The sequence below is a fragment of the Phyllobates terribilis genome, unplaced genomic scaffold, assembly GCF_046119375.1.
Source record: "Phyllobates terribilis strain yellow unplaced genomic scaffold, ASM4611937v1 Scaffold_8__6_contigs__length_399053987, whole genome shotgun sequence".
In the NCBI taxonomy this organism is placed as follows: domain Eukaryota; kingdom Metazoa; phylum Chordata; class Amphibia; order Anura; family Dendrobatidae; genus Phyllobates; species Phyllobates terribilis.
Window position 1 is genome coordinate 133345237 of NW_027362768.1, and position 26665 is coordinate 133371901.

General features: G+C 46.9%; 1 protein-coding gene across 2 annotated transcripts in view; it reads left to right on the forward strand.

The window, feature by feature from the left end:
• Positions 1–17129: 17129 nt before the first annotated feature.
• The window catches only part of LOC141156415 (cysteine-rich secretory protein LCCL domain-containing 2-like), a 36087-nt gene continuing 26551 nt past the window's right edge, over positions 17130–26665 (forward strand). Inside the window, exons 1-3 of one of the 2 annotated variants that reach the window (XM_073642608.1) lie at positions 17130–17358; positions 22328–22363; positions 24168–24219. In XM_073642608.1, coding sequence (XP_073498709.1) covers positions 17223–17358; positions 22328–22363; positions 24168–24219 — 224 coding nt within the window. In that variant the 5' untranslated portion in view covers positions 17130–17222. Of the gene's footprint in view, positions 18138–22327; positions 22364–24167; positions 24220–26665 lie in introns of both variants that reach the window. The other variant, XM_073642609.1, reaches the window with a different exon arrangement.

The following is a 26665-nucleotide window of genomic DNA, read 5'->3' on the forward strand; positions in this document are numbered from 1 at the left end:
ACTGTTCAGTAGTAAAAACTCTATCAGATAAATTAATTACCTTTAATTTATCCCATTCTATCGTTTCTTCCACAGTGGCCCCTGCTTTTTCTTGTAGTTGTTGGAGGCAGTGTAGCGGGTTTCCATCCGCCCTCCTTGTCTTGGATCTGGGTCGTCCTCTGGAGTTTGACGCATGTCCAAAAAATGAACCGCAGAGGAACTGTCACTAGATGAAATAGAGTCCTGTCTAGACTGAGAGCGGGATCTCTGATTAGGTTGTTGACTATGATACCATTTATAGACACGCCCATTTTTATAGTCTGATATGTCCCGATGATATTTCTTCATTTTATATTGTTTTATTTCTGATTCCCATTTGTCAAGGTCTTTCATAAGCTCTCTATCCAGAGCATCCCAGCCTCCTTTGATAATGATTTTTTTAACTCTTTTTGTATGTCATCAATTTCGGTTTCTTGGTTATCTAATTGTTTTTTATCGTGGCCTATCAAAAGCTCAAGCATTGTGCGTGAGCAATTTCTGCTAGCTTCCTCCCATCGTAATTTAAAGTTAGCATCCTCTACGGGGAAGGATGGAAATACCTGTATACGAAATCCTCTAGGGATGATCTCCTTGCTGAGATATTGTTCCAGTGAGACTTTGTTCCACCATGTTCTAGTACGTTTGTATAGGAGTTTTTTAAGACTGTTTTGTAATTCATGACATTGTTGTGGCAGAGATTCCTTCGCGCCTGTAGTCCCATTACCAAAAATGTCCATAAGTTTTGTGGACCAATTAGCATCACGACTACGAAAGTCCATTGCAGAACCTGTATCCACCAAAAAGACAATAATAAGTAAGCAGAGTAGGACAACAAGATTCATTTCGAATATAATATTCTATTCAAAGAAACAATGATCATAATTCTCATCCCTCATTAGAATAAATCAGTAAAAGATTCATACATTTAGTAAGTTTATTATATCAAAGGTTTTTATTTCACAAACAAATAGACACCCCTTACATAAAAATTTACCCCTAAAAAAGACCCTATTAAAAATAGAGGCAGTGTGGTTCTAGATAGAGAACTGGTGCGGCAACATGGTAAGTTCACAGACAGGAAGTCACAAATATGGTACAGAAGTAATATAGGAATACAATGCAAGTATTATCAAATGTGACTCACATAGATCATATATGACATATATATAAGATTTTATAAACCCGTTACAATATATCAATAGTGCCAATTTCAATTACTATATAAGAAGATCAAGTAACCAGCCTGTAAGTCATATATACAGATATTGATGTATGTAACATCGTTCCAATATATCCATTAGTGCACATAAGCCACCCAGAGGCAAGTAATCAGAATAATCCCCAGAGACTTGTATCATAATGCCCCAGAGCTAATGAATACAAATCCATACAAACCAAGTGCCATCATATGAGGAACCACACTGCCTCGTACCCCAATGTCATAAATACACAGTCACACTAAAAATGGAGCAAAGCTCACTCAATCATTTAAACCGTTAGGTTTAATAGTATCAAGGATAGTGATCCATTTGGCTTCCGTTTTGTATAATACATTCTTGGCATCTCCTCCCCTCGCGCCCAAATGGATTTGATCGATTGCTCGAAAACGTAGGAGGCGCTAATTACAATTATGGAACTCACGAAAATGTTTAGGGATATTTTTGAGTTTAGCTATTTGTTCCAGGTTGGTAATTTTTGCCACATTTTTAATATCGCGTATATGTTCCAAAATTTAAATAACGGTTTAAATGATTCAGTGAGCTTTGCTCCATTTTTAGTGTGACTGTGTGTTTATGACATTGCTGTGGCCGTACCCATACCAATATACCAATACAGTTAGGTCCATATATATTTGGACAGAGACAACATTTTTCTAATTTTGGTTCTAGACATTACCACAATGAATTTTAAACAAAACAATTCAGATGCAGTTGAAGTTCAGACTTTCAGCTTTCATTTGAGGGTATCCACATTAAAATTGGATGAAGGGTTTAGGAGTTTCAGCTCCTTAACATGTGCCACCCTGTTTTTAAAACGACCAAAAGTAATTGGACAATTGACTCCAAGGCTATTTCATGGACAGGTGTGGGCAATCCCTTCATTATGTCATTCTCAATTAAGCAGGCCTGGATTTGTTTTGAGGTGTGGTGCTTGCATTTGGAAGGTTTTGCTGTGGAGTAAACATGCGGTCAAAGGAGCTCTCCATGCAGGTGAAACAAGCCATCCTTAAGCTGAAAAAACAGAAAAAACCCATCCAAGAAATTGCTACAATATTAGGAGTGGCAAAATCTACAGTTTGGTACATCCTGAGAAAGAAAGAAAGCACTGGTGAACTCATCAATGCAAAAAGACCTGGGCGCCCACGGAAGACAACAGTGGTGGATGATCGCAGAATCATTTTGTTTAAAATTCATTGTGGTAATGTCTAGAACCAAAATTAGAAAAATGTTGTCTCTGTCCAAATATATATGGACCTAACTGTATATTATGTTGCTTTTCCTGGGTATTGTATGCTATGTAACTACATATGATACAACAGAGATAAATGTGATGGATTCATAAATTTTCACTATGTATATTGTTTATATATCAAGATTTGTATAATCTGCGTTTTTCTTATCTTCAAGATTTTGAACTTGAATTTGGATTGAACAATGAATTATTCAACATGAAGATTAAATCATCTGCTGCAACGCAGAACACATATGTATTTACTATTTTGTCCTAATGTTGTGTGTATGATGTTATATGCATATGGATGGGCAACTTTGCCCTAACTTAAAATGGTGTCTACATACCTCCTGTGTGGTGCGCGTGCACGTCGTGTCATTGTGGCCTCGCCTCCACTGCCCGGCGTCCAATCAGGCTTCGCGCACATGCTGTTAGAACTCTCCTGTTAGTTTTTTTCTATTTTGCTGGTCACATGACCTTTTTGCCTATTTAATCCTGCTCCGCCCTTCTGGCCATGCTGGACTTCATTGTAATTTCTACTCTTAAGCTAGCCAGGTGCTTTGTAACCTTTCTCAGTCAGTTTATCTAGGTCTTTTGACCTTTATGTTCTATGTTGTGTGTTTGTCTTTTTACTGCTACAATTTCTGCTAGGAGGTGTCCATCTTTCTCCCAGTCCCTAGTTCTTGTAGGGATCCCTCCCTCACATCTATAGGTCTTCGTTCAGACTAGCTGAGGACTTTAGCGGGTCTGATCGCAGGATCAGGTTCCCCGTTACATCGTAGGGATCTAGCTTAGTTCTATTGTAGGGACAGATCTCCTGTCTTTCCTTAGTGCTTGTAGCCTATCATAACAGTAAGTCCAGCCCAAAAATATCTCTAAGGAAAGACCTCCAGTTTCCATCATGGTGTCGGTTCAGGATTTGGCTCAACACCTGCAGGGACTCTCTCTGGAGGTGGCCGAGCTCCAACAACACGTGAGTAGCTGTTCTGGAGCGCATTTTGTGGAGCCAAAGGTACGATTGCCTGATTTATTTTTTGGTGAACAACAAGATTTTTTTTCCTTTAAAAATGCTTGTTTATTGTATTTTCGTTTGAGACCCAGATCCTCTGGTGATGAATCACAGCGCATAGGGTTCATAATGTCACTTTTGCGCAAAGAACCTCAGGGATGAGCCTTTTCTCTCCAACCTAGTGATCCGTGCTTTAGATCAGTGGATAGTTTTTTTTCTGCTTTGGGGTTGTTGTATGATGATCCTGATCGTGTCTCATCAGCTGAGACGGAATTGAGACTTTTGAGACAGGGATCAGGTAATGTGGAGAATTATTGTACTCACTTCCGTCGGTGGTCTGCTCAGGTGGGGTGGAACGATTCAGCTCTGAAAAGTTTGTTTCTTGCTGGGCTAGGTGAAAGGGTTAAAGATCTGCTTATTGCTTATCCTACACCTGGAAACTTGCAGGAGGCAATGCAATTAGCTATACGGGTGGACAGGAGACTGCGCGCAAGGGTTAATGAGAGTAAATCCTTTGCCATGTCAGCTCCTAGTCTTGAGAGGGTCTATACTGACATTGGAGAGCCGATGGAGATTGGGGCGATGTCACCCCGCTCTCAGGAAAAAGACCGCAGGTTTTATGAAGGTTTGTGCTTTTATTGCGGAAAATCTGACCATTTCATTAAGAACTGTGTGCTTCGTATGAACAAAGAAAAAAAAAAGGTCAGTTACGCCCGTATAGCCTGTTTAAACACTAAGGGGGTATTTCTTTCTGCTACTACTGCAGCTCAGGAAGAATTAATTGAATTTCGGATATTTGTGGATTGTGGTTCTACTCTGAATGTGATTGACGGGGGATTCTTGGAAAAACTTAAATTAAAACCCAAACCTTTGTCATCCCCTATTGCCGTGGTTTCTGTCGATGGCTCTCGCTTGAAATGTGTTACTCACAAGGTTTATGAATTTCCCCTCACTATTAATGGTATTCACCAAGAAAATTTGGATTTGGTAGTATTAAATAATTTGCCTTCTCCAGTAATTTTGGGGTTACCCTGGTTAAAATTGCACAATCCTGTACTGGATTGGTCTACTAATGAAATTAAGTCCTGGAGCCCTAAGTGTTATGACAAGTGTTGTAACGGGCGCATTGCTGCTGTGGATAAAGGGGAATTACCTGTACCTATTCAGGATTTTTGGAAAGTTTTTTCTGAGGAGGAGTCGCAAATTTTGATTGTACCATTGAATTTGTCCCTGGAGCGACTCTTCCTAAAAGTCATTTATTTAATCTTACTATTCCTGAGAGAAAGGCTTTGGAGAAATACATACAGACGAGCTTGGCCGCCGGTCATATCAGACCCTCTAAGTCACCTTTGGCTGTTGGATTTTTTTTTGTTAAAAAAAAGGACGGCGGTTTACGTCCTTGTCTGGACTTTCGCGAGATTAATAAAATTACTGTACGTAATCCCTACCCACTGCCATTGATTCCTGATTTGTTTAACCAGTTAGTGGGGGCCAAGTGGTTCTCTAAAATTGATCTCCGGGGGGCATACAATTTGTTGCGCATGAAGGAGGGTGATGAATGGAAGACTGCTTTTAACACTCCTGTGAGTCATTTTGAGAATCTGGTTATGCCTTTTGGTCTTACCAATGCACCAGCATTTTTTCAGAATCTTATTAATGACATCCTTAGACCTTTGATCAGCAAAAATGTGGTTGTGTATTTGGATGACATTTTGATTTATTCGCCTGATCTGGAGTCTCATTGGCGGAGCGTACGTAAGGTATTACAGTTATTAATTGACAATTAGCTTTTTACTAAGCTAGAGAAATGTGAGTTCGCTGTACAGAGAATTAGTTTTTTGGGCTATATTATATCCAGCGAGGGCTTTGAGATGGACCCGGTGAAAGTTCAAGCTGTGCAGGAATGGCCTAGGCCTATTGGTTTGAAATCGATACAGAGGTTTTTGGGTTTCGCCAATTATTACAGAAAATTCATTAAAAAATTTTCTATTATTGTTAAACCACTGACCGATCTCACCAGGAAAGGTGCTAATACGGTTCAGTGGACTACTGAGGCCATTGAAGCGTTTGTGTTTCTAAAGGAGAGGTTCAGCTCTGCCCCCATCCTTATGCAGCCTGATGTGACTAAGCCGTTTTTGGTTGAGGTTGATGCTTCTTCTGTGGGGGTCGGTGCGGTGTTGTCTCAGGAAAACAAGGATGGAGTACATCCCTGTGCTTTTTTTTCAAAAAAAAATTCTGAGACTGAACTTAATTACGATATTGGTAATCGGGAATTGCTGGCTATTAAACTCGCATTTGAACATTGGCGTCATCTCTTGGAAGGTGCTGAATTTCCCATTCAGGTTTTCACTGATCATAAAAATCTGATCTATCTTGATGCTGCCAAGCGCTTGAATGCCCGTCAGGCTAGGTGGGCACTTTTTTTTTCGCGGTTTAATTTTTCCGTTACTTACATCCCGGGTACCAAGAATGTTAAAGCTGATGCGTTGTCTCGCTGCTTTTCTCCCACGGTCGGTGCTGAGGAGGAGGAGAGCATTTTACAAGAAGGTGTTGTGATTGCTGCATTGGACTCCGTTTTGGAAGATGAGATTCTTAAAGCACAGGAGAATGCCCCATCTAACACTCCCCATGGGAGGTTGTTTGTGCCTAGGACCTTTAGGAGAGATTTGTTTGTTGAGTGTCATGAGTCTCGGTTGGCAGGTCATCCAGGAATTTCTGAGACCAAGAGACTTGTGGGTCGCAGTTTTTGGTGGCCTGGATGGCAGAAGGAAGTCATTAAGTGGGTGCGTCAATGTACTGTGTGTGCTAGATCTAAGTCTTCTCATACTCCTGCTGCGGGGTTGCTTTGCCCTCTGGAGGTTCCTAGTGCACCTTGGACACATCTGGCTATGGACTTTATTACTGACCTTCCCTCCTCTGAGGGTTTCACGGTCATCTGGGTGGTCGTGGACCGTTTTAGCAAGATGTGTCACTTGGTTCCCTTCATCAAACTGCCCTGCGCTAAGACACTCGCTAAGGCCTTTGTCAAGGAAATTGTCAGACTCCATGGTGTTCCTACTGACATTGTTTCTGATAGGGCAGTGGTCCCCAACCTTTTTTGCACCAGGGACCGGCTTGAAGCAAGATCATTTTTCCATGGCCCAGCAAGGAGGAGGTGGGGTGGGCGGGGCTTTGGTCATGTGGGGGCGGGGTAATGGAGGGATTTGGAGTTTAGTGCATACTTATCATATAGTGTAGACCAGGTCCCCGCCAGGAGCTATGCCAGGAGCCCCACATAATGTGCTGTGCCAGGAGCCGCATCACTGAGGCCCCATCACGCCCTGCAGCAGGACAGGGCAGCTGTCCTGACAGCTGCTGTTCAGCTGCATTTACTTCATCCCAGGGGCGGACACAGACTGTAGTGGGCCCCTGTGCAAGAAATTTTTGGGGGCCCCCCCGCCCTTCATAAGGCAACAAAGTTATGTAAACATAACCCCCCCATGTGCATCTCTCACCCCCCCATGTGCAGCTCACCCCCGTGCATCTCTCATCCCCCTCCGTGCATCTCTCATCCCCCTCCGTGCATCTCTCATCCCCCTCCGTGCATCTCTCATCCACCCCCCGTGCATCTCTCATCCCCTCCGTGCATCTCTCATCCCCCCCGTGCATCTCTCACCCCCCCGTGCATCTCTCATCCACCCCCCGTGCATCTCTCATCCCCCCCGTGCATCTCTCATCCACCCCCCGTGCATCTCTCATCCCCCCCGTGCATCTCTCACCCCCCCGTGCATCTCTCATCTCTCCCCTCCCTCCCATGTGCATCTCTCATCTCTCCCCTCCCCCCATGTGCATCTCTCATCTCTCCCCTCCCCCCATGTGCATCTCTCATCTCTCCCCTCCCCCCATGTGCATCTCTCATCTCTCCCCTCCCCCATGTGCATCTCTCATCTCTCCCCTCCCCCATGTGCATCTCTCATCTCTCCCCTCCCCATGTGCATCTCTCATCTCTCCTCTCCCCCCATGTGCATCTCTCATCTCTCCCCTCCCCCCCATGTGGATCTCTCATCTCTCCCCTCCCCCATGTGCATCTCTCATCTCTCCCCTCCCCCCATGTGCATCTCCCATTCCCCCCACTCCTAGTTAATTGTATTTAAAAAAAAATAAAACTTGTTATACTTACCCCCATGCGATCCCTGCAGAATCCTGGCGCTCGTCCAAATCGCTGACACCAGGTTCTCCTGCCTTCCGGTCATGTGACGGCGCCGTCACATGACCGGAAGTCAGAGGAATTATGAGATGTCCTGGACCCGGCGCTTTGCATGGGGCTGGGGGCCCCATGAGGAGAGAGACGCACAAGAGGGGGGCTCCGAGGGGGCTCCTACCGGCCGGGCCCCATACTGGAGTCAGGGCAGTCATGCCCTGATGGCGGCTCTGCTGGAGGCTGGAGGGGCCCCCTCTCCCCGCGGACCGGCTGAAAAACCCCAACGGCCCGGTCCTGGTCCGCGGACCGGCGGTTGGGGACCTCTGTGATAGGGGACCTCAGTTCGTGGCTCGTTTTTGGCGTGCCTTTTGTGACAGGTTGGGAGTTCATTTGTCGTTTTCATCTGGATATCATCCTGAGTCTAATGGCCAGACAAAGGAAGAATCAGGATGTTGAGCAGTTCTTGCGTTGTTTTGTGGCAGACAATCAAGAGGGGTGGTCTGAGTTTCTGCCGCTTGCTGAATTTGCTCTTAACAACCATACATCCTCTTCTGCTGGGTGTTCGCCTTTTTTTTTGTTGTTCTGGGAGACATCCGTCTTTTGGGTCATTCTCCAAATTGGTATCGGCTGTGCCTGAGGAGGAGAGTTTTTCCGGTGATTTGGAGAGAGTTTGGAATGATGTGCGTGGTAATCTTGAGGAGGCTAACAAAAAATCGAAGAGGTACTTTGACAGGAAACGTCAAGAGGTTTTCTTTACGGTTGGTGACATGGTTTGGTTGTCCTCTAAGAATCTGCGGTTAAGGATTCCTTCTAAAAAATTGGGTCCCAAGTTTGTATGGCCCTTTAAGGTGCTTCAGGTAGTTAACCAATCTGCTGTTAGGTTGGAGGTTCCTACCTCCTGGAAGATTAATCCGGTGTTTCATGTTTCTCTATTGAAAAAAGCTGATGTATCAGATAGAGACGCCACTGCCACTGTTCCTCCAGTGGTGGAGGACGGGGAATATGAAATTTCCCACATCCTTAATTCTAGACGGTATAGGGGGAGTTTGTAGTATCTCGTCGTTTGGAAGGGTTTCGGTCCCGAGGATAACTCATGGGTTCGGGCGGATGATGTTTCTGCTTCCAGACTTGTCAGAGCGTTTCACAAGAGGTTTCCTGATAAGCCTGGGCCTAGGGGATCCGGAGGATCCTCTTAGAAGAGGGGGTACTGTTAGAACTCTCCTGTTAGGTTTTTTCTATTTTGCTGGTCACATGACCTTTTTGCCTATTTAATCCTGCTCCGCCCTTCTGGCCATGCTGGACTTCATTGTAATTTCTACTCTTAAGCTAGCCAGGTGCTTTGTAACCTTTCTCAGTCAGTTTAGCTAGGTCTTTTGACCTTTATGTTCTATGTTGTGTGTTTGTCTTTTTACTGCTACAATTTCTGTTAGGAGGTGTCCATCTTTCTCCCAGTCCCTAGTTCTTGTAGGGATCCCTCCCTCACATCTATAGGTCTTCGTTCAGACTAGCTGAGGACTTTAGCGGGTCTGATCGCAGGATCAGGTTCCCCGTTACATCGCAGGGATCTAGCTTAGTTCTATTGTAGGGACAGATCTCCTGTCTTTCCTTAGTGCTTGTAGCCTATCATAACACATGCGTGGTCTGACTTCTGGGACGCCGGCCGTGGGAGGGCGACGCGCAATGGACGGAGTGCGCGCGCCCATTAGCACGGGAAATTACAGGTGACTAGAACCCATCAACTACATATAAATACTCAGGTATGGCACTGCCTCAGTACCCCCCGACGAAGCAGAACGCGAAACGCGCGTTGGGGTACGAGGCAGTGTGGTTCCTCATATGATGGCACTTGGTTTGTATGGATTTCTATTCATTAGCTCTGGGGCATTATGATACAAGTCTCTGGGGATTATTCTGATTACTTGCCTCTGGGTGGCTTATGTGCACTAATGGATATATTGGAACGATGTTACATACATCAATATCTGTATATATGACTTACAGGCTGGTTACTTGATCTTCTTATATAGTAATTGAAATTGGCACTATTGATATATTGTAACGGGTTTATAAAATCTTATATATATGTCATATATGATCTATGTGAGTCACATTTGATAATACTTGCATTGTATTCCTATATTACTTCTGTACCATATTTGTGACTTCCTGTCTGTGAACTTACCATGTTGCCGCACCAGTTCTCTATCTAGAACCACACTGCCTCTATTTTTAATAGGGTCTTTTTTAGGGGTAAATTTTTATGTAAGGGGTGTCTATTTGTTTGTGAAATAAAAATCTTTGATATAATAAACTTACTAGATGTATGAATCTTTTACTGATTTATTCTAATGAGGGATGAGAATTATGAAAAGCTATACTGGTTATCCTCATTGTTTCTTTGAATAGAATAGTATATTCAAAATTAATCTTGTTGTCCTACTCTGCTTACTCACCGCCTTCCTCTGCCTGAACTGCTTGTCGTAACGTAACCATGTCTGCCCCCCGTATGTACGGTGGGCCTCCCCTATGAATCCAAATAACTAAATAAACCGGAGTAATTTTCCAGAAACTTCTCCCCGATAACGCTAGCCAGTATTGAAAATGTTTGCAACCAATTTACAAACGTCTGGGGAATCAAACGCCACCTCCGCTTTTCTTCCTCCTCCTTCTTGCTATCATCCTTCTTTTCCTTATCTAAATTGAACTTTTCCAAGGGGAGGAGGGAGAAAATTTCGACATACTCATCCCACCAAATTTTTTCCCTTACCTCTTTTTTTAAATGTGCCCCCAAAGGCCCCTCAAAACACACGTACACCTCACCCCTTGCCCTATCATCCAGCTTTACCGTATCGCCTTTTTCTTTCCCGGTTTGAATCGATACCGAAACCCCAGATGACACCTCCTCGCTAGGAACCATTGTCCTGACCCCTTCAGGCCCAGCCCGCTGCGCCGCCGCCTGCCCAGGCAACCAAGCATTCACGGGCAAGACACCCATCTCGCCTGCTGTCCCACCTTCTAACCTCAACAAGACTTGTGACATAGTGCAAAAAATATCACTAAGCCCCGTTACCTGTGCCCCACTCGGCCCACCCACATTCCTCGCATTGTACCCCACCAATTGACTACTCGCTACCCCCTGTGATACAGCCCCTGCGGGCAACAAACCAGACATATAATCATACTCACGTAGCTGCGCAGGTGCTGTGTCCCCACCAGCCGCCAATCCTGAGTACTGCCAATCCCGTGAGTTGTTCTTCCAAATCCGATCCTTCCGATTGGCGGCCATGCTCCAGGCCCGCGCCCCCGGCCTCCTCGTCACCGGGTGGGACCCGAGCGCCTGCCGCAGCCGCTGGTGCTCCCACGCCTGGAGTTCGCCTCCCGCTTGTCCTCCCTCTGCTCCGCTTAGTAGGCCTGTAACCCCGATCGCCCCCAGACCCGGACCGACCGGCCCGGCCCGTGCTGGATGGGATGTGACTGCCAGGCAGCTCCACTCTACCGCCCGCCGCTGACTGAATAGCTGGGCCTGCCAGTGCTGCTTCTCCCTGCTGCAGGTACCCCGACAGGAGCATCGCCAGGGATACCTGCCGTTTTAGATGTCCGTCCCGCCGGCTCCACTGCAGATCTGCCTGGTGCAGGGATGACCCGGCAAGGCGCTGCCCTGACTTCTGTTCGGGGCTGCGCTGCTGACGCCGGCCGCACTTCCTGTGCAGCCTGTACCTCGGCGCCAGTCCCTGATCCACGCTGTCCAGGGCCCGCAGGCTGGCTGTGCGGATTCCTGCCGGTTCGAGCACGGTGGCGGTGGCGTGGCACCGCACTGTGCTGCTCGCTATCCACAGGGTCCCGCGAAAGGCTCCGCAGCCGCCGCCTGCTGCCCGCAGATGCTCTGGGCGACAGCTGCTTCGGAGGCAGCAATCTTCCTGGTCTCCCGCCGGGTCCCAGTGCGTCATCCTCCGCACGTGCTGCCCCCAGCAAGGCTGACAGCTGGGACGCCAGCCTCCATCCCTATAACGGGCCGTGTCCCGCAGCTGGGCCACCAATGAATCAACGGACTCCATAGAGGTAGTGATTTTTGCTATGGGGTCTTCTTTGTCCGAGTCCTACAGAAGAATGGCCCTTCCCACACTATTCCCCATAGACCACCCCTCAATCCTTATAGTGCCCGCCCCCATACTTCCATACCCAATCCTAAACCACCGCATCTTCCAAACTCAAATCCTCCCGGCCAATCACAGTTATGGGGGGCTTCCCTCTAGCTACTCCCGACTCCAGCCCCCTCCTAAACTGATAATTACCCCATCTAACGCTGATTATTCTCTGCTGCACCATTCCTGTTCCAACTTCCCTGGGAGCCAGCCCTGGTTGGGAAGGGTTAATCATCTGGCGCTGTTCATCACCACCTAACTCCCAGGGGCTTTCATCAGTGCCATACCAGGCCAAACATCCCAACTGGCGTCACCAACCTTTTTATTATTTTATTATTAGTGTGATATGTAGAAGTAGTGCTTTAAAAGCATCCAGCAGAGGAGGGGTTAACACAGTCACAGGAGAAGGAGAGTGCTTTAGTAGAGCCCCAGGGGGATTGTGGGGAAGTTGTTTACTGTCTGGCTGGAGCCAAAGAGAAAGGTGGTGTGTGTTCTGTATCTCACAGAAGTACCCCTGCAAGTGAAAAGGATTCAAGTCAGGAGTGAAGCTAGGCACAGGCCAGGTACAGTTCCTGAACTAACAGTGCAGAGTATTGTCAGGCATAAAGATAAGGACTGGAAGACATGATGTTGCAGGGATCATCTCCCTCAGCAAACACTCCCCCTCCTCCATCTCACTGTGCTGTAAAGAATGCTGTGTTCATTAATGTGCCTTTGCATTAGAACTGTGCTGTCCTGTACTACTGGGAAGACTGTGAACTGCTGTGCTGCTAAGGAAACTGTCCTGTTTGTCACTGGAGCCTGTTGCTCATAAGACTTAACTTGCACTGGCTGTGCGGCTTCTTATTAAATGCTACTGTTCTACCGTTTATTAGCTCTCTTGTCTAGTGTGTCTGGTCAGCAAGTGAAACAACCTACGTGTCTGTGCCTGAGGGTCAATTTCCCTGTGTGCCTGAGAGAAGCTGCAGCACATGGTCTATGGTCGCCCTGAGTAACGGTTCCCCCAGGATTCCAAAGAATTCATGTAACCTGTCTCTCCCCTATCTGAACCTAGCGGTGTGCGTGTAACATTAGCCTCACAATTGACAAAGACTGTCAGGAGCCCCGGGTTTGGTCTGACCAGCACTCGGACCGCCGTGCACCATTACCATGACTGTAGTGGCCACAGGAGGCGGCACATGGTGGCATTTGGCTCAAAAACTGGTGACAGGTTCCCTTTAACACTAATATGTAGAGTAAGCACTCCGCACATGAACAGTCGGATGATGATCGGTCTGACTCAGTCTTACGGTTTGCCAAACTTGAGGTCTCTAATGTAGAAGTAAACTCCTGGACTTCCAGTTTCTTTTTGCTTACTCCCAACAATATTGGTCATCATATGTTCCTTCCTATTTTGACACTATTCAGTCATGAGATAGCCACTTTTGAGGGGTCATCCTAATGTCCTAATGCTATTTTCTCATATTCATTTGTCTGTTCCATTAGATAAAATTAATGGCCAAATTACTGCACTGTTTCATCACTGTGTGCATCATCCCTATGCTGTGATGGCATGAAGACCACTATCTGTGAGCTGTGGTCTAGATATATTATCCATATGAACATCAGAACTATACAAATTATACTTTTGCAGACACATTACTTTGTGCATTTTCACAGTCATGAGTCCCAAGAACAATATGCCATTAGGAAAATGCTAGTACCCTAGAATGCATCTAAAGGGAATCAGTCTGTTGATTCATGCTGGCCGAACCATGGGCAGCATGAATGAGAGCCTGGCTGCCCAATTGCAACCAGGTATAATTTTCTCTGAATGCACTGGAATTTCAGATGAAATATAGTTTGAAGATCCAGCCAAAAGCCAGAGGCAGAGACAAAACTTTCCTGCATCGCTGCAGGCAATTGACAGGTCTCTCGCTTGGAAAACTAGTTTCGCCTCCATGTATTGTCCCCTGTCAGATCCGCTAACTGAATTTCTCTGAAACACCAGAGCTTTTCAGAGAAACACATACCTGCCTGCAATCAAGCAGCCAGGCTCTGATTCATGCTGCCAGCGGTTTGGGTAGCATGAAGCAGGTGACAGGTTCTCTTTAACCTTGGAAGACTCTGTAAGAGTATGTGCCCACATAGTGTTTTACAAGCGTATATTCTGCGGAATTTCCGCAGCGTAAACGCTTGTGAAACGTTTGTTAATCCGTCCCCCCCGTCCCCCCATGGTCCCCAGTGAGAAATCCGCAGCATGTCCATTAATTTTGCGGAAAAGCATGCGGAATTGCCTTGTCAATGCAATAAAAAACGCAAGGCAATTTCGCATGTCCCAAACGCATCATAAACGTGCGAAAAATTCCGCAAGCGTTTTTCCGGGAGAGGACATGCGGAAATGAAGCAGAAATTTTCTGCTTCATTTCTGCAACGTGGGCACATAGCCTTACAGGTTATTCATTGCCGCCCAGAAACAATAGGTTTTCTTCTGTTTCTGCCATAGTTTCATAAAAAGAAACCTGTGCACATTGTGAAAATGATTTTAATGAAGACCAATCAATACTTTCTCCAACACTTTACATTCTAAGCTGTGTCAGTGACAAAAGGTGCATGTCATATTTCAGATTGTCAACCTCTGAACTAACTTCTAACTTCTAACTAACAAACTCCTTTTTCTACCACAGGATGCACCTATTACCTTCACTTTTTATTGCTGTTGCAATTTTCAGAAATACAGGTATTAAAATTTACATTACATATGCACTGGTGACCTTTACTTTTAGCAATTGATAACAAATAATTAAAAATTTCCAACATACCGGTATCTATATTCTTATGAGAATTTTGCCTCTGTAGTTTTTACCACAGCGCCCAACGTGAAATCTGATTTAAGATCACGGCCACACTATCAGTATTAGGTCAGTATTCGGTCAGTATTTTTCCTCAGGAGTGGGAGTCAAAACCAGGAGTGGGTGATAAATGCAGAATTGGTGACTTGTTTCTATTATACGTTTTCTCTGATTGTTCCTAACCTGGTTTTGTCTCCCACTCCTGAGAAAAAATACTGACCGAATACTGACCAAATAATGATAGTCATGGCCTAATGGGAACTATTTACAAACATTTCTTGATTGTGCTTTAAAAAAAACTAACTTGCTAGTCAAGTAGAAAGTAGCATATTAATGAATTAATGAAAATTAATTTTTTTTTTATTTTTCCTTCAACATACAATACAGACCAAAAGTTTGGACACACCTTCTCATTTAAAGATTTGTCTGTATTTTCGTGACTATGAAAATTGTACATTCACACTGAAGGCATCAAAACTATGAATTAACACATGTGGAATTATATACTTAACAAAAAAGTGTGAAACAACTGAAAATATGTCTTATATTCTAGGTTCTTCAAAGTAGCCACCTTTTGCTTTGATGACTGCTTTGCACACTCTTGGCATTCTCTTGATGAGCTTCAAGAGGTAGTCACCGGAAATGGTTTTCACTTCACAGGTGTGCCCTGTCAGGTTTAATAAGAGGGATTTCTTGCCTTATAAATGGGGTTGGGACCATCAGTTGTGTTGTGCAGAAGTCTGGTGGATACACAGCTGATAGTCCTACTGAACAGACTGTTAGAATTTGTATTAAGTATGAAGTTAACCAGGAGCAAAGTGTGAACTGTGAGTAAATCCGGAAGACTGCATCCCACTGTCTCTGTGAATTATTACTGCTGCGCCATCACCCTCCGCACTACACTGCACAGCAACATCAATAACATCACCATTTCCTGCCCTGGAGCTAAGCTCTACTTGTGGAGAGCTAAACCAACTCGGCTGCAATAACAACAGCTCCAGAGGATCTGCTCCGCAGCGGCGGCTCCATATAGCCGCATACCACAGGTGGCGTCACAAACTGTATATAAGAACTATAAATTCCCTGTAAATAAACCCCTTTTATTGACCGCCCTGGGGCACGGACCGGGTCACCGCCACTGTGACATCTCCCCAGCAATGACCGGCCCGGCACCAAGTACCACACGGCCCAGGGGGCGCGTCATCTTTGGCGTCACAAACAGGATATGAACCCACCCGTTATCACCAGGTATTGTGCGCCTAGAGACTGTGTTCTATACTGTGCGTTATCAAGCATGACAAGAAACCTCACATCGTGGGCCGGGTCCCAGAATGGCACCAAAAGCACAATCCGCCCCCTGCAACTGTGGCCATATACCTGGATCTGTCCATCAGTCTGGGGAAGCCGCCCCTAGGTGTGGCCGACAGCAAGCAGCCATGGGACCGCCCCAGAAAGGGGAGAGGAGAGAAGAAACCTTGGAGACAGGGCGGAGTCTCGAGCAGTGCAAACAGACCGCACCCTGCAGGCAAGAAGGAGAGAGGTCAGCCTGAGACTCCGTCTTGTGACCTGCAAAGAAGCGCATCACCCCTCACCCTGGAGGGGATACTGATGCAACTGTCCCTGGAGGATACTGGATTTCTTCGAGATGAGGTGCAGGAGCTGGGCAGGAGAATGGAGGACGCCCAGCAAGCTGCAACTGCTGCCTGGAGAGCGGAGCTCGTGGAGAAGATGATGACCCAGCAGCAGTCGGCGCTGCAAGTGACCGGCAGCGCCCCAGCCCCGGCGGAGCTGCTCCTGGACCAGGAGGTGTCAGGCCGAGCTGAAGCGATCGCAGGATCAGGTAGGAGCGATATCCCTGTCCCAGACGTCGCTGGTGCTGATCCATTCCTGGTCCCCCTGCAGGAACTTCCTTCCCCGGGTGCTTTCAACACCGACCCTGGTGACAAGGTCACCTACACCAGGCACAGAGGGGAATGGGGCTGGTACGCTCTCCGTGTGCACCGGGTAGAGGAGGATATGCCCCTGCAGGTTGAGGCTGATGACCCGGCTGGGTCAGCCTGCAGCAATCAGGTGTTTCCCAGGAGGGAGCACCACTACTAAGTGCAGTATGTGGAACTGAACTGTAAATAGTTACCCGGAGGTGTATAGCAGAGACACTGCAAGTTTAAAAAGTTTTGTGTGCATAGTTACCCGGTGAGGGTACCAAAAACTGACAGGCTGAGGACTGCGAGCAGCCCAAAACTTAACCTGTAAATAGTTTGCACTTATTAAAGTACCTCTTATTGGTTTTATATACAAAGACCTCAGAACAAAAACCCGTTTGGCGTGGCCGAAGACGTGGTCCAATGACTGGATCATCTATGCCCTGCAGGCACGCCCAGGACCTACGCTGAGGGTTTTCAGACGGGTCCCTCATGTTCATCAGAATTGCACCTTGTTTAGTGGAATGGACATCCAGTTACAAATCACGCTGTAACCTGCTAAAAATGTTTGATATGAGAAATGTTTTATATGTGTGAAGAAAAATGTTCTTTAAAAAAAAAAAGTTTTATATAGTAACCTGTAACGTTTAATGCATTCTAAAAAATTGTATGTCTAAAACCTTGTTTTACTCTGTTCCAGCCTGCGGACGTGCTGTGTTTTACCAGGGGGTATGTGGCGCCCCTGCGGGTTCAGTCACCACAGAGGTACTACATTTCACCCAGAGGTGTGGTATCTCACTCTCAGGTAAGGAAGGAGTACTGCCCGGGAGCCTAACAACTGCATCCAACACTACACTACTCCAGACCAGCAGGAGGGGCAAGATGTGCTGCTCCTCTGCTGAGCTCTGTCCCTGGCTGGAGTAGGGGGAACCAAAGTAGGGGAAACCATGTAGTGGGTGTGGGTGGAGGAAGAAGTTCAGGGGAGCTCAGTGAGAAGTGATATAAAAGAGAGGGTGGAACATTCTAGAGGGAGTTCTGAGGAGATTGAGTCAGAGGAAGAGTTGGGAGCAGGAGCTCTGCAGGAGCTCTGCTCAGGGAAGCGCGGGCCTGAGTGAGGAGGCCCAGGAGAAGGAGAGGAGGAGGGAACGGGAGCAGAGAGAAGGCTCCAGAAGTGAAGGAAGGATCCCAGGGGTACGGGCAGTGCTGGAGGCCACCCGTACGCCCGAGTCTACCAGGCGGTGGAGGGATCGGGTCGCAGAGGGGACCGGCCCCTAACTAGTGAGAGTTACAATATTCAACTAGGTAACCGGAGGGTGTAGAATTTCAGGTGCTGCAGCCAAAAGCCACATCTATCTCACCGAAAAGGTGGCCATAGAGGACCCAGGGGACAGAGAAGACGTCGCCCGACAAGGTCCGCGGTCACTGGATGTGAGGTGCAGGGAGACGGCCAGAAGGAACACACAGAAGGGGGTCCCGTTATGTACTCCGGCGGTATCTGAGGGTTGGCTGAGCCCCTGCCCGGTGAATGCAGCACGACATGGGAACTTATGATCTGCAGTTGTAACCAGGAGCAAAGTGTGAACTGTGAGTAAATCCGGAAGACTGCATCCCACTGTCTCTGTGAATTATTACTGCTGCGCCATCAGCCCCTGCACTACACTGCACAGCAACATCAATAACATCACCATTTCCTGCCCTGGAGCTAAGCTCTACCTGTGGAGAGCTAAACCAACTCTGCTGCATTAACAACAGCCTCAGAGGATCTTAAGCCGCATTCGACAGGTGGCGTCACGAACTGTATATAAGAACTATAAATCCCCTGTAAATAAACCCCTTTTATTGACCGCCCTGGGTCACGGACCGGGTCACCGCCACTGTGACATCTCCCCTAGCAAAGACCAGCCCGGCACCGAGTACCCCACGGCCCAGGGGGCGCATCACATACACTCCTATAAAGAAACCCAACATATACCAGGGTGTAAAGTAGACATCAAAGGAATAGCCAGCACAGAAAGGAAACCCCCCACAGGCCCCTATGCGCGTTTTGCTGTCAATATACACCGCTTCATCATGGGGGATATGTGCAGTTTATCTTCCAGGATCTTAAATCCCCCTGGTAATGAGTCACATGGTATATGGACAGCCAATGTGTAAATGGCCAGGCGGCGCAATGCACACCTCAGATTACACTTAGACAGGACCTGTGACTCACAGGTCATGTAGTATCCAGAGCAGCCGCAGCCCGACAGTTTTCACGGCACATGCACGTCCAAGAGTCTGCGTCAATGAGACTGTTAGTTTTTCGCCTTTCTTGTCGACATGCACCTTGTTCCTTGCTCTCTTATTGACAACCCTTCCCTTCCCTTTTTTATTTTTCATTTTTGTTTGGATGTTTCTATTGTAGCATTATGTGTTTATTCATTTATATTTATTTTAAACAAATTTACATTTTGTTAATTTACATTCCCTTGATGTCCACTTTACATCGTGGTATGTGTTGGGTTTCTTTATAGGAGGGTATACCATCCCCTGCATACATGTTTGAGTACAGGGATAGATATTTGGCAACTGACCATGAGTGATTTTGTATATTCCTAACTTTTATATATAGATACCCACTTCCTGTATCATGTTTTTCGCATACACATTGAGCAATATGCATTTTCTGTGATTTTTCAATGTTTGAATCATGAACATCTTGGGCTGTGCACAGCTTTAATCCCCCGTCTCACATAGCGAGATCGCTGCTGTGTCACGGTTTTGGTGACGCAACAGCGATCTCACCAGCGATGTCGCTATGTGTGACATTTTGCAGCGATCAGGCCCCTGCTGTGAGGTCGCTGATCGCTGCAGAATGTCCTGGACCATTTTTTGGTCTTTGCCCTCCCGCTGGTCAGCACACATCGCTGTGTGTGACCAGCGGGACCAGCGATCAGGCTGGTAACCATGATAAACAGCGGGTTACTAGGGGCGCACGCGCACTTAGTAACCCGCTGTTTATCATGGTTACCACTCTGCTACTGTGAGGGGTAACCTCCCGCTCACCGTAGCAGAGTGGTAACCATGATAAACAGCGGGCTACTAGGTGCGCGTGTGCCCCTAGTAACCCGATGTTTATCATGGTTACCAGCCTGCTCCTGCTTCAGCAGGCTGGTAACCAGGAGCAGGACATCATGGAAAGATTCTTTCCACGATGTCGCTGCTCCCCTGATCGCTGGTGAGCCTGCCTGTTTGACAGCTCACCAGCGATCACATAGCGACGCAGCAATGATCCCTGACAGGTCGTATCGTTGTCGGGATCGCTGTAGCGTCGCTAAGTGTGACGGGGCCTTTACTTGTTAGTTTGTCTTATGTCTTTTGTATTGCTTGTTATATGTGAGAATCATTTTTAATCAACTTCTGATAAAAAATCTGTTTTACCTTGAGCTATTTAAGACTCCATTATCCGCCTGATTCTCTATGATTACAAGACTGAGGGCTATCTTGGGGCACTTTTCCCCTTTGACTCCCTCAATATGTGTTTGCTGCCATATCTGGGTTTGTGTGTACCATTTTATTAACCATATAATGTACTGAAAAATGAGGAAAATTTTTTCAAGTGCTTTGCAATGGTAAAATAAAATGCAAATTCTGCCATTGTTTTTATGGGTTTTGTTTTTACGATATTCGCTGTGCATTAAAAATGACCTAGGTCCATGATTCTCCAGGTCAGTAAGATTATAGCAATACCAAATTTGGAATTTTTTATTTTTAAATGATAAAAAAATGGAGTTTGTTAAAAAAAAATGTTGGTTTGGGTTACCTTTCTGTGAGAGAGACCAGGAACATTTACATTTTATAGTTTATAGAGCTGTATGAGGGCTTGTTCGTGAGAACTTGACATTTTAGGGTAAAACTATTTTAGGGTATAACCGAGTGATGGAGTGTTATAAAAATGTTGGGGTATAACACAGTGAATGGAAAGGTATTTGGGGTATAGCAAATGTAGAGACGGATCAGCTCCTGAGCTCACTCCATACACCAGCTCCCAAAACATGACGAATATATAAGTCATATGTCGCAAAGGGGTTGTACCATAAACAACATATATCACCTCTTAACAAAATAGGTGAAATGTATGGTCGCTAAGTGTCTTATCACCTCCACTGATGATGAGAACGAAACTCCTCATAGTGATGGTCGCACATGTGTGGCGCCCCTGAGGGTTCGACCGCCACAGGAATGCTGCACTTCTTTAATGGAGTGTGGTGTTCCTCCTCTGAGGTAAGGCCAGTGTGATGGTAGTGATCTAGCCTTTTGCATCCAACACCACATTTCCACCAGAGGGAGCTAGTATGCACTAGGTGCGGCTCCCCTGGTTACAGGGAGACTGGGGAACACAAAGTGGTAGGAACAAGTTAGTGGGTGTGGGTGGAGGAACAGTTAGTTAGTGACACTTCTAATTTCATATTTAATAGAATGCCATCTTAGATCTTGGTCTCTTCTCTGGTCTCTGACAGTGTGTCTGTCAAGTGGTCGTACTGTGCTGTCATGAACTGTGTGTAATGTGACTTCCCTCCGGGAGCGCAGATCCTGTGTGGGCCTGCACCGGTATGGGACACAGCCCTCGTACCCCGATCTATGGGACAAGAGGAAGGTTGCAGACAAGGAATGTCTCAACCCGGCCAAGGACCAGGATCAAGAAGGCCCAGGAGCTTTAGAGTGTGGCTCCCTAGCAAATGGGTCCCGGGGAGGATGCAGACGGAGCGGAGCACGCCACCTGTCCTCACCTACCTGATCTATTCAGAGGGATTCCGGCTGCAAGAGGGGTACCGGCCCCCAACACCCGACCTTGTACTCTACGTCCAGGACGGGAAAGCCCGGTTAGGCCCTGAGGATCCCGCCGGGCTTCGGACGGAGAGGAATTGCCACGCGAGCCCTACACCTGAGAGGAGCTCAGAGGAAGACCCGGCCTATCTACACACGCACAGACGGGAAAGGGTAAAGTCTGTAGTGCAGGAACACTCTGGTGTAAGGATGCTACCTCACACTGGACTTCCTCGGAGGTAGTCGGACCCCCATCCCTAGTGGCCGCAGGACTCCGCGAGGAGCAGGGAGAAGCCTTGCGCTGCTTGAGAGAACTGTGAGTAAAGCCTTGGAAGTTCATCCCTATGGCCTCCGGACTGTTCCTTACGCGCCATACCACGCGACGCGGTGCCCGTACTCCCCGCACTACTAACCCCCCTCTATCCTGTCTTGCCTGCCCTGAGGCCGCGCTCTGCCTGTGGGGAGCAGCGAGAACTATAGCCGCCATGACACCGGGCCTCAGCGGACTGTAGCGGCGCTGGTGGCCCCTTCACCAGACACCACAGGTGGCGTAGTCGACAATTACCACTCAACCCGGAAAGCCCTAACATCATTTTTAATGTGACGGCCCTGGGCACGGAACGGGTCCAGGCCACGGCTGCATCCCTCTCAACATCTGACCCGGCTCCGAGTGTCCCCCATCTTCCCAGGGCAGGGCTTGCGAGCGTCACATATGCTCAATGCGGCTCTCATTTACACAGAATGCTTTGGGACCCCATATTTTTGGATTGTCTGTGGTCTCGATTGCTGTACCATAAGCGATAATACATTTATTAACTATTCCGATAACATCTGAGAGGCTTTGGAGGTTATTAGAAGAGGTAAAAGTTACCCAACATGAATAATAATACACCTTAATAGGCTAATTATGTATGTTTTCAGAATTAAAATGTCTCTACAATGAAATACATGTCTTTTTTTATTTTCAGGTGCACAGATACAGTCATGCCCACTTGGATATGCAGGTAAGAACTATACATTTTAGCTAAAATCATGGAAAAAAATAAATTTGTCATTAACAATAGACATCTGCTTTTGTTTTTTTCACGGTAAATACAGTGTGAAAAAATATATATAGCAATATATAATGGACAGAAACTTCCCATATTCATAAAATAGACTCCTTGCAGACAAATGTAAGGCCTTTCAAAAACTCACTAGGGTAGATTTATAAAAATGTCTAAAATAAAAGCAGTCTTTGTTGCCCATAGCAGCCAATCATTACGCAGCTTTCATTTCTTATAGTGTGCTTGAAAAATGAAAACTGTGCTGTGATTGGTTGGTACGGGCAACAAACACAATTTTGCTTTCAGACTGGTTCATAAATCTGTGCCTATATGCCTCATTTATCAAAACTGTCTGAAAAGAGTTTTCCACTACTGAGCAATCCCTTCTTAACTGGCGAAGTGCACCACATACCATTAAGGAAAACCCATATATTTACCTCCCAGACCTGTGCCGCTCCCTCATTGTTGGCACTGGGGCGGCCTGTGCGCGAGGCTTTATCTGGTGCTCTGCTTATATATTCATCTATATGCGCTTATGATAGGTCACTGTGCCTTCAGTGACCTGCCTCCTATTTTACATAGTAGATGCATTTATGTGGTGTTAGAAAAAAAATTACATCAGGCAAAATGGCGCCGGCACCCGCGCAGGTGCTGTAGCATCTATCTCTCGCTTGCGCACACGCCAGGGGCATTTTGCTGGGGACTAATTTTTTTTGCTCCAACAAAATGGCCGCAGTGCATGCGCAGTAATATCTATCGGCAAGCGATAGATGCTACAGCGCCTACGCGGGTGTCGGCGCCATTTTGCGTGATGTAATTTTTTTTCTAACTCCACATAATGCATATACTATGTAAAATAGGAGGCAGGTCAGTGAAGGCACAGTGACCTATCATAACCACATATAGATGAATATATAAGGAGAGCACCAGATAGAGCGCCCCCCCACAGGCCACCCTGGAGCGCGAGCATATCATCTCCAAACTGCAAATAAAGATTAAACAAGAACCACAGGACGGATTTCATCAAGGTATCATGTTAATCAGTGTAATGTCGCCCACCTGACAATGTATGAGGTTTACTGAGCACAATCCTGCTGACAGGTTTAATCATGAGACAAATCCTTCAAGGAGCAGTTTTTAAATAAGTTTTCCCTTTTTAAAAAAGTGGTGCTCAATCGATAGCCTTCATGTAAAATACCAAAGTCACGCGATACACAGTTTCCCCGTGTCGACTCTCCGCCATTGCTTCAGTCTCTGTTTTTGGCTGCAGCATTGCCAACACACATCACTGCTGCATCCAATCATTGCTGATGTAAATGCCATGACACTGAGCACAGAGATTGGCTGCAGTGGTGATGTGCGCAGTTGATATGACATCACTGCTACAAAGCACAGGCACAGTAGCAGTTGTGGAAACATGGCACTGGACCTCGATAGGGCGAGTACCATCTTATTTTGTTATTTGAGGACCACTTTTTTAAAAACTGGAAAACTTTAAAAGCAACCTGAATTATAATCTGTTCCAAGTCTTCTCTGTGGTTCAGTGGAGTTTCCAGAGTCTTACAAGCTGCTTTAAAGCAATATATATGCTTCTTCAAGCTTTCTAGCTGCTTGGTCTTCAAGTCACAACTTGCCATTGCACACCACTGCTAAATCAGGAGAGATCAGAAGCCATCAACACATTCTGTTTTCTCTTCCACAAGTTGTAAAACCATAGTGACATAATTATTTTTGCTTTCAACTTCTTACATTGTTCTTCCAGTTTTAGTTCCTTGCCTTACTACATCAAAACATCTGTCAAGTGACACAACGGAGTAAGTACCACGCTATTGTCTTGTGATGCCCTCTCCATTATCAGTGATGGTGATAAACTAAGGTGCCCCACTTAGTTACTGCAATGTCTACTATATGTTGCAGGAGTAATACAGACCCTAGAATGTGGTGCTTCTACAGAAGTCTAAAATGGACATACGACAATAGGGCCTTGTTCACAATGGGTGGTATATGTTACATCATTGTCTGCTCCTGCACCATCAACCTGTAGCTCTGTTGCCAAGCAGTGCCTCACCTGCTCTGTGGATGGCGCTGACAATGGAGGTGGCAATGTTGCTGGCATCACTGGGTAAAGCAGGAATGGACCAGCCAAATGTATTAATGTAGCTGAGACTTGTGGAACTGCCCAGCTAGGGAGTGTGTGTATTTGTAAAAGTCTTCTCACATTGGCATGCCAGGCTTGGCATGTCACTCTCAACAAAGAGAAACGTTACCCCTTGGATCATGGTCAGAAGCCTCTCACCCAGCCAAACCAGATCTCACACTTTGCACTGATGAGGAGATGCACCCTGAAACACAGTGTCTGCAAACTGAGATTCTGGTTTGGCTTTTATCCTAAGTCATGGGGCAAGGCTCGATATTAACTTTTAGGATTACTACTTCCAATAGGTGACACTAGATTTCTAGCTCTCTCCCTCGCTGAAGAGACAATTTGCAAATGTATTTCTAAAGAACACCTATGTTACGGGTCCGGGTGGTGGAACCTCTGTGCTGAGATGCAAGGAGGGACCAGAGGGGCGCAACTAAGCGCCAACTCGGACCGACCCTGGCCACACGGCGGCTTAATCGACTCCGTGAACCAGGGAGGGACCGGGTAGGTGGACAAGGTGCCACTCTGGGACCGACCTTGTGTGAGAGCAGGCGACTCCCACGGGTCAGATGTCAGAAGCTGACTGGTACAGCGAATGAACGCGGCAGGTAGCTTGACTGGTGGTCCGGGTAGGCAGGCAGGCGGGCTCAGCAGGTAGCCAGACAGGTGATCCAGATAGGCAAGCAGGTGGACACGGCAGGTGGCCTGACAGGTGATCCGGGTAGACAGGCAGGCGGACACGGCAGGTAGCCATATAGGTGATCCGGGTAGACAGGCAGGCGGGCACGGCTGACAGACAGGCTGGCGGGCACGACTGATAGACAGCCTTGCGGGCACGGCTATCAGACAGACTGGCAGGTACTGGAACCTGAGGGCTGAGGAGAGTGTTAGCACACAAACAACAACCTTGCACAGGCACCTCCATTTTGGAGGAGGCGCTTTATATAGGAGTGGTCCTCCGGCCATTGGCTGGGGACTCTTTAGGATGGCGCGCGCGGCCCATTTAAGAGGGAGGGAGTGCGCGCCCTAAGCACAGTGCCCGGGAAGCAGCACGTGGTGCACGCAACAGCAGCAGCTGGGGAGCTGGAGGACGCTGGACCGAGACTGTGGCGGTGAGGGGAACGGCATCTCTGCCTGGCAGGAGGCAGAGACGCCGATGCTACAGTACCCCCCCTTTACGCCCCCTCTTCTTTAGGCCCGCAAGAAATTTTTCAAGAAGACGAGGGGCATGAATGTTCTCCCTGGGCTCCCAAGATCTCTCCTTAGGACCAAACCCCTTCCAATCCACAAGAAAGAAAGTCTTTCGTCTTACCCTCTTGATGGCCAAAATGTTCTCTACCTCAAAGACGTCCTCAGCGGAGACTGGAGCTGGAGCGGTACCTGGATCGTCAGAGAAAGAATTAAGGACAACAGGTTTGAGGAGAGACACCTGAAAGGAGTTGGGGATCCGTAAGGAGGCTGGGAGTTTCAGCTTGTAAGTCACTGGATTTATTTGGTTCAGAATCTCGAACGGACCCATGAACCGCGGACCCAACTTATATGATGGTATCTTGAGACAGACATATTTGGAGGAAAGCCAGACCATGTCTCCCGGAGGGAATTGAGGCAGATCCAGACGTCTCTTATCAGCATGCTTCTTCATCCCCTGGGAGGACTGAAGAAGAACAGATCTAGTGTCCTCCCAAATTGCAGAAAATTCACTGACGAGAGACTCTGCGGCAGGATTGTCCACTGAAGCGGAGACGGGAAAACGGAATCCGGGGGTGTTGACCATAGACCGCGAAAAACAGAGACTTAGCATAGGAATCACTCACATGGTTGTTATAGGAAAGCTCGGCCCAGGGCAGGAGCTCAACCCAATCGCTATGGTGAGCTTTGACAAAGTGCCAAAGAAAGCTGGTAAGGGTCTGATTAATACGTTCCACTTGACCATTTGACTGAGGATGGTAGGCAGAAGAGAAGTCCAAAGAGACATCCAGCAGCTTGCACGTGGCTCTCCAAAAGCGAGAAGTGAACAGGACTCCTCGGTCTGAGACAATGTGGAGGGGTAAGCAGTGGAGACGGAAGATGTGACGGATAAAGTCCTTAGCCAGCACAGGTGCAGACGGAAGATGAGG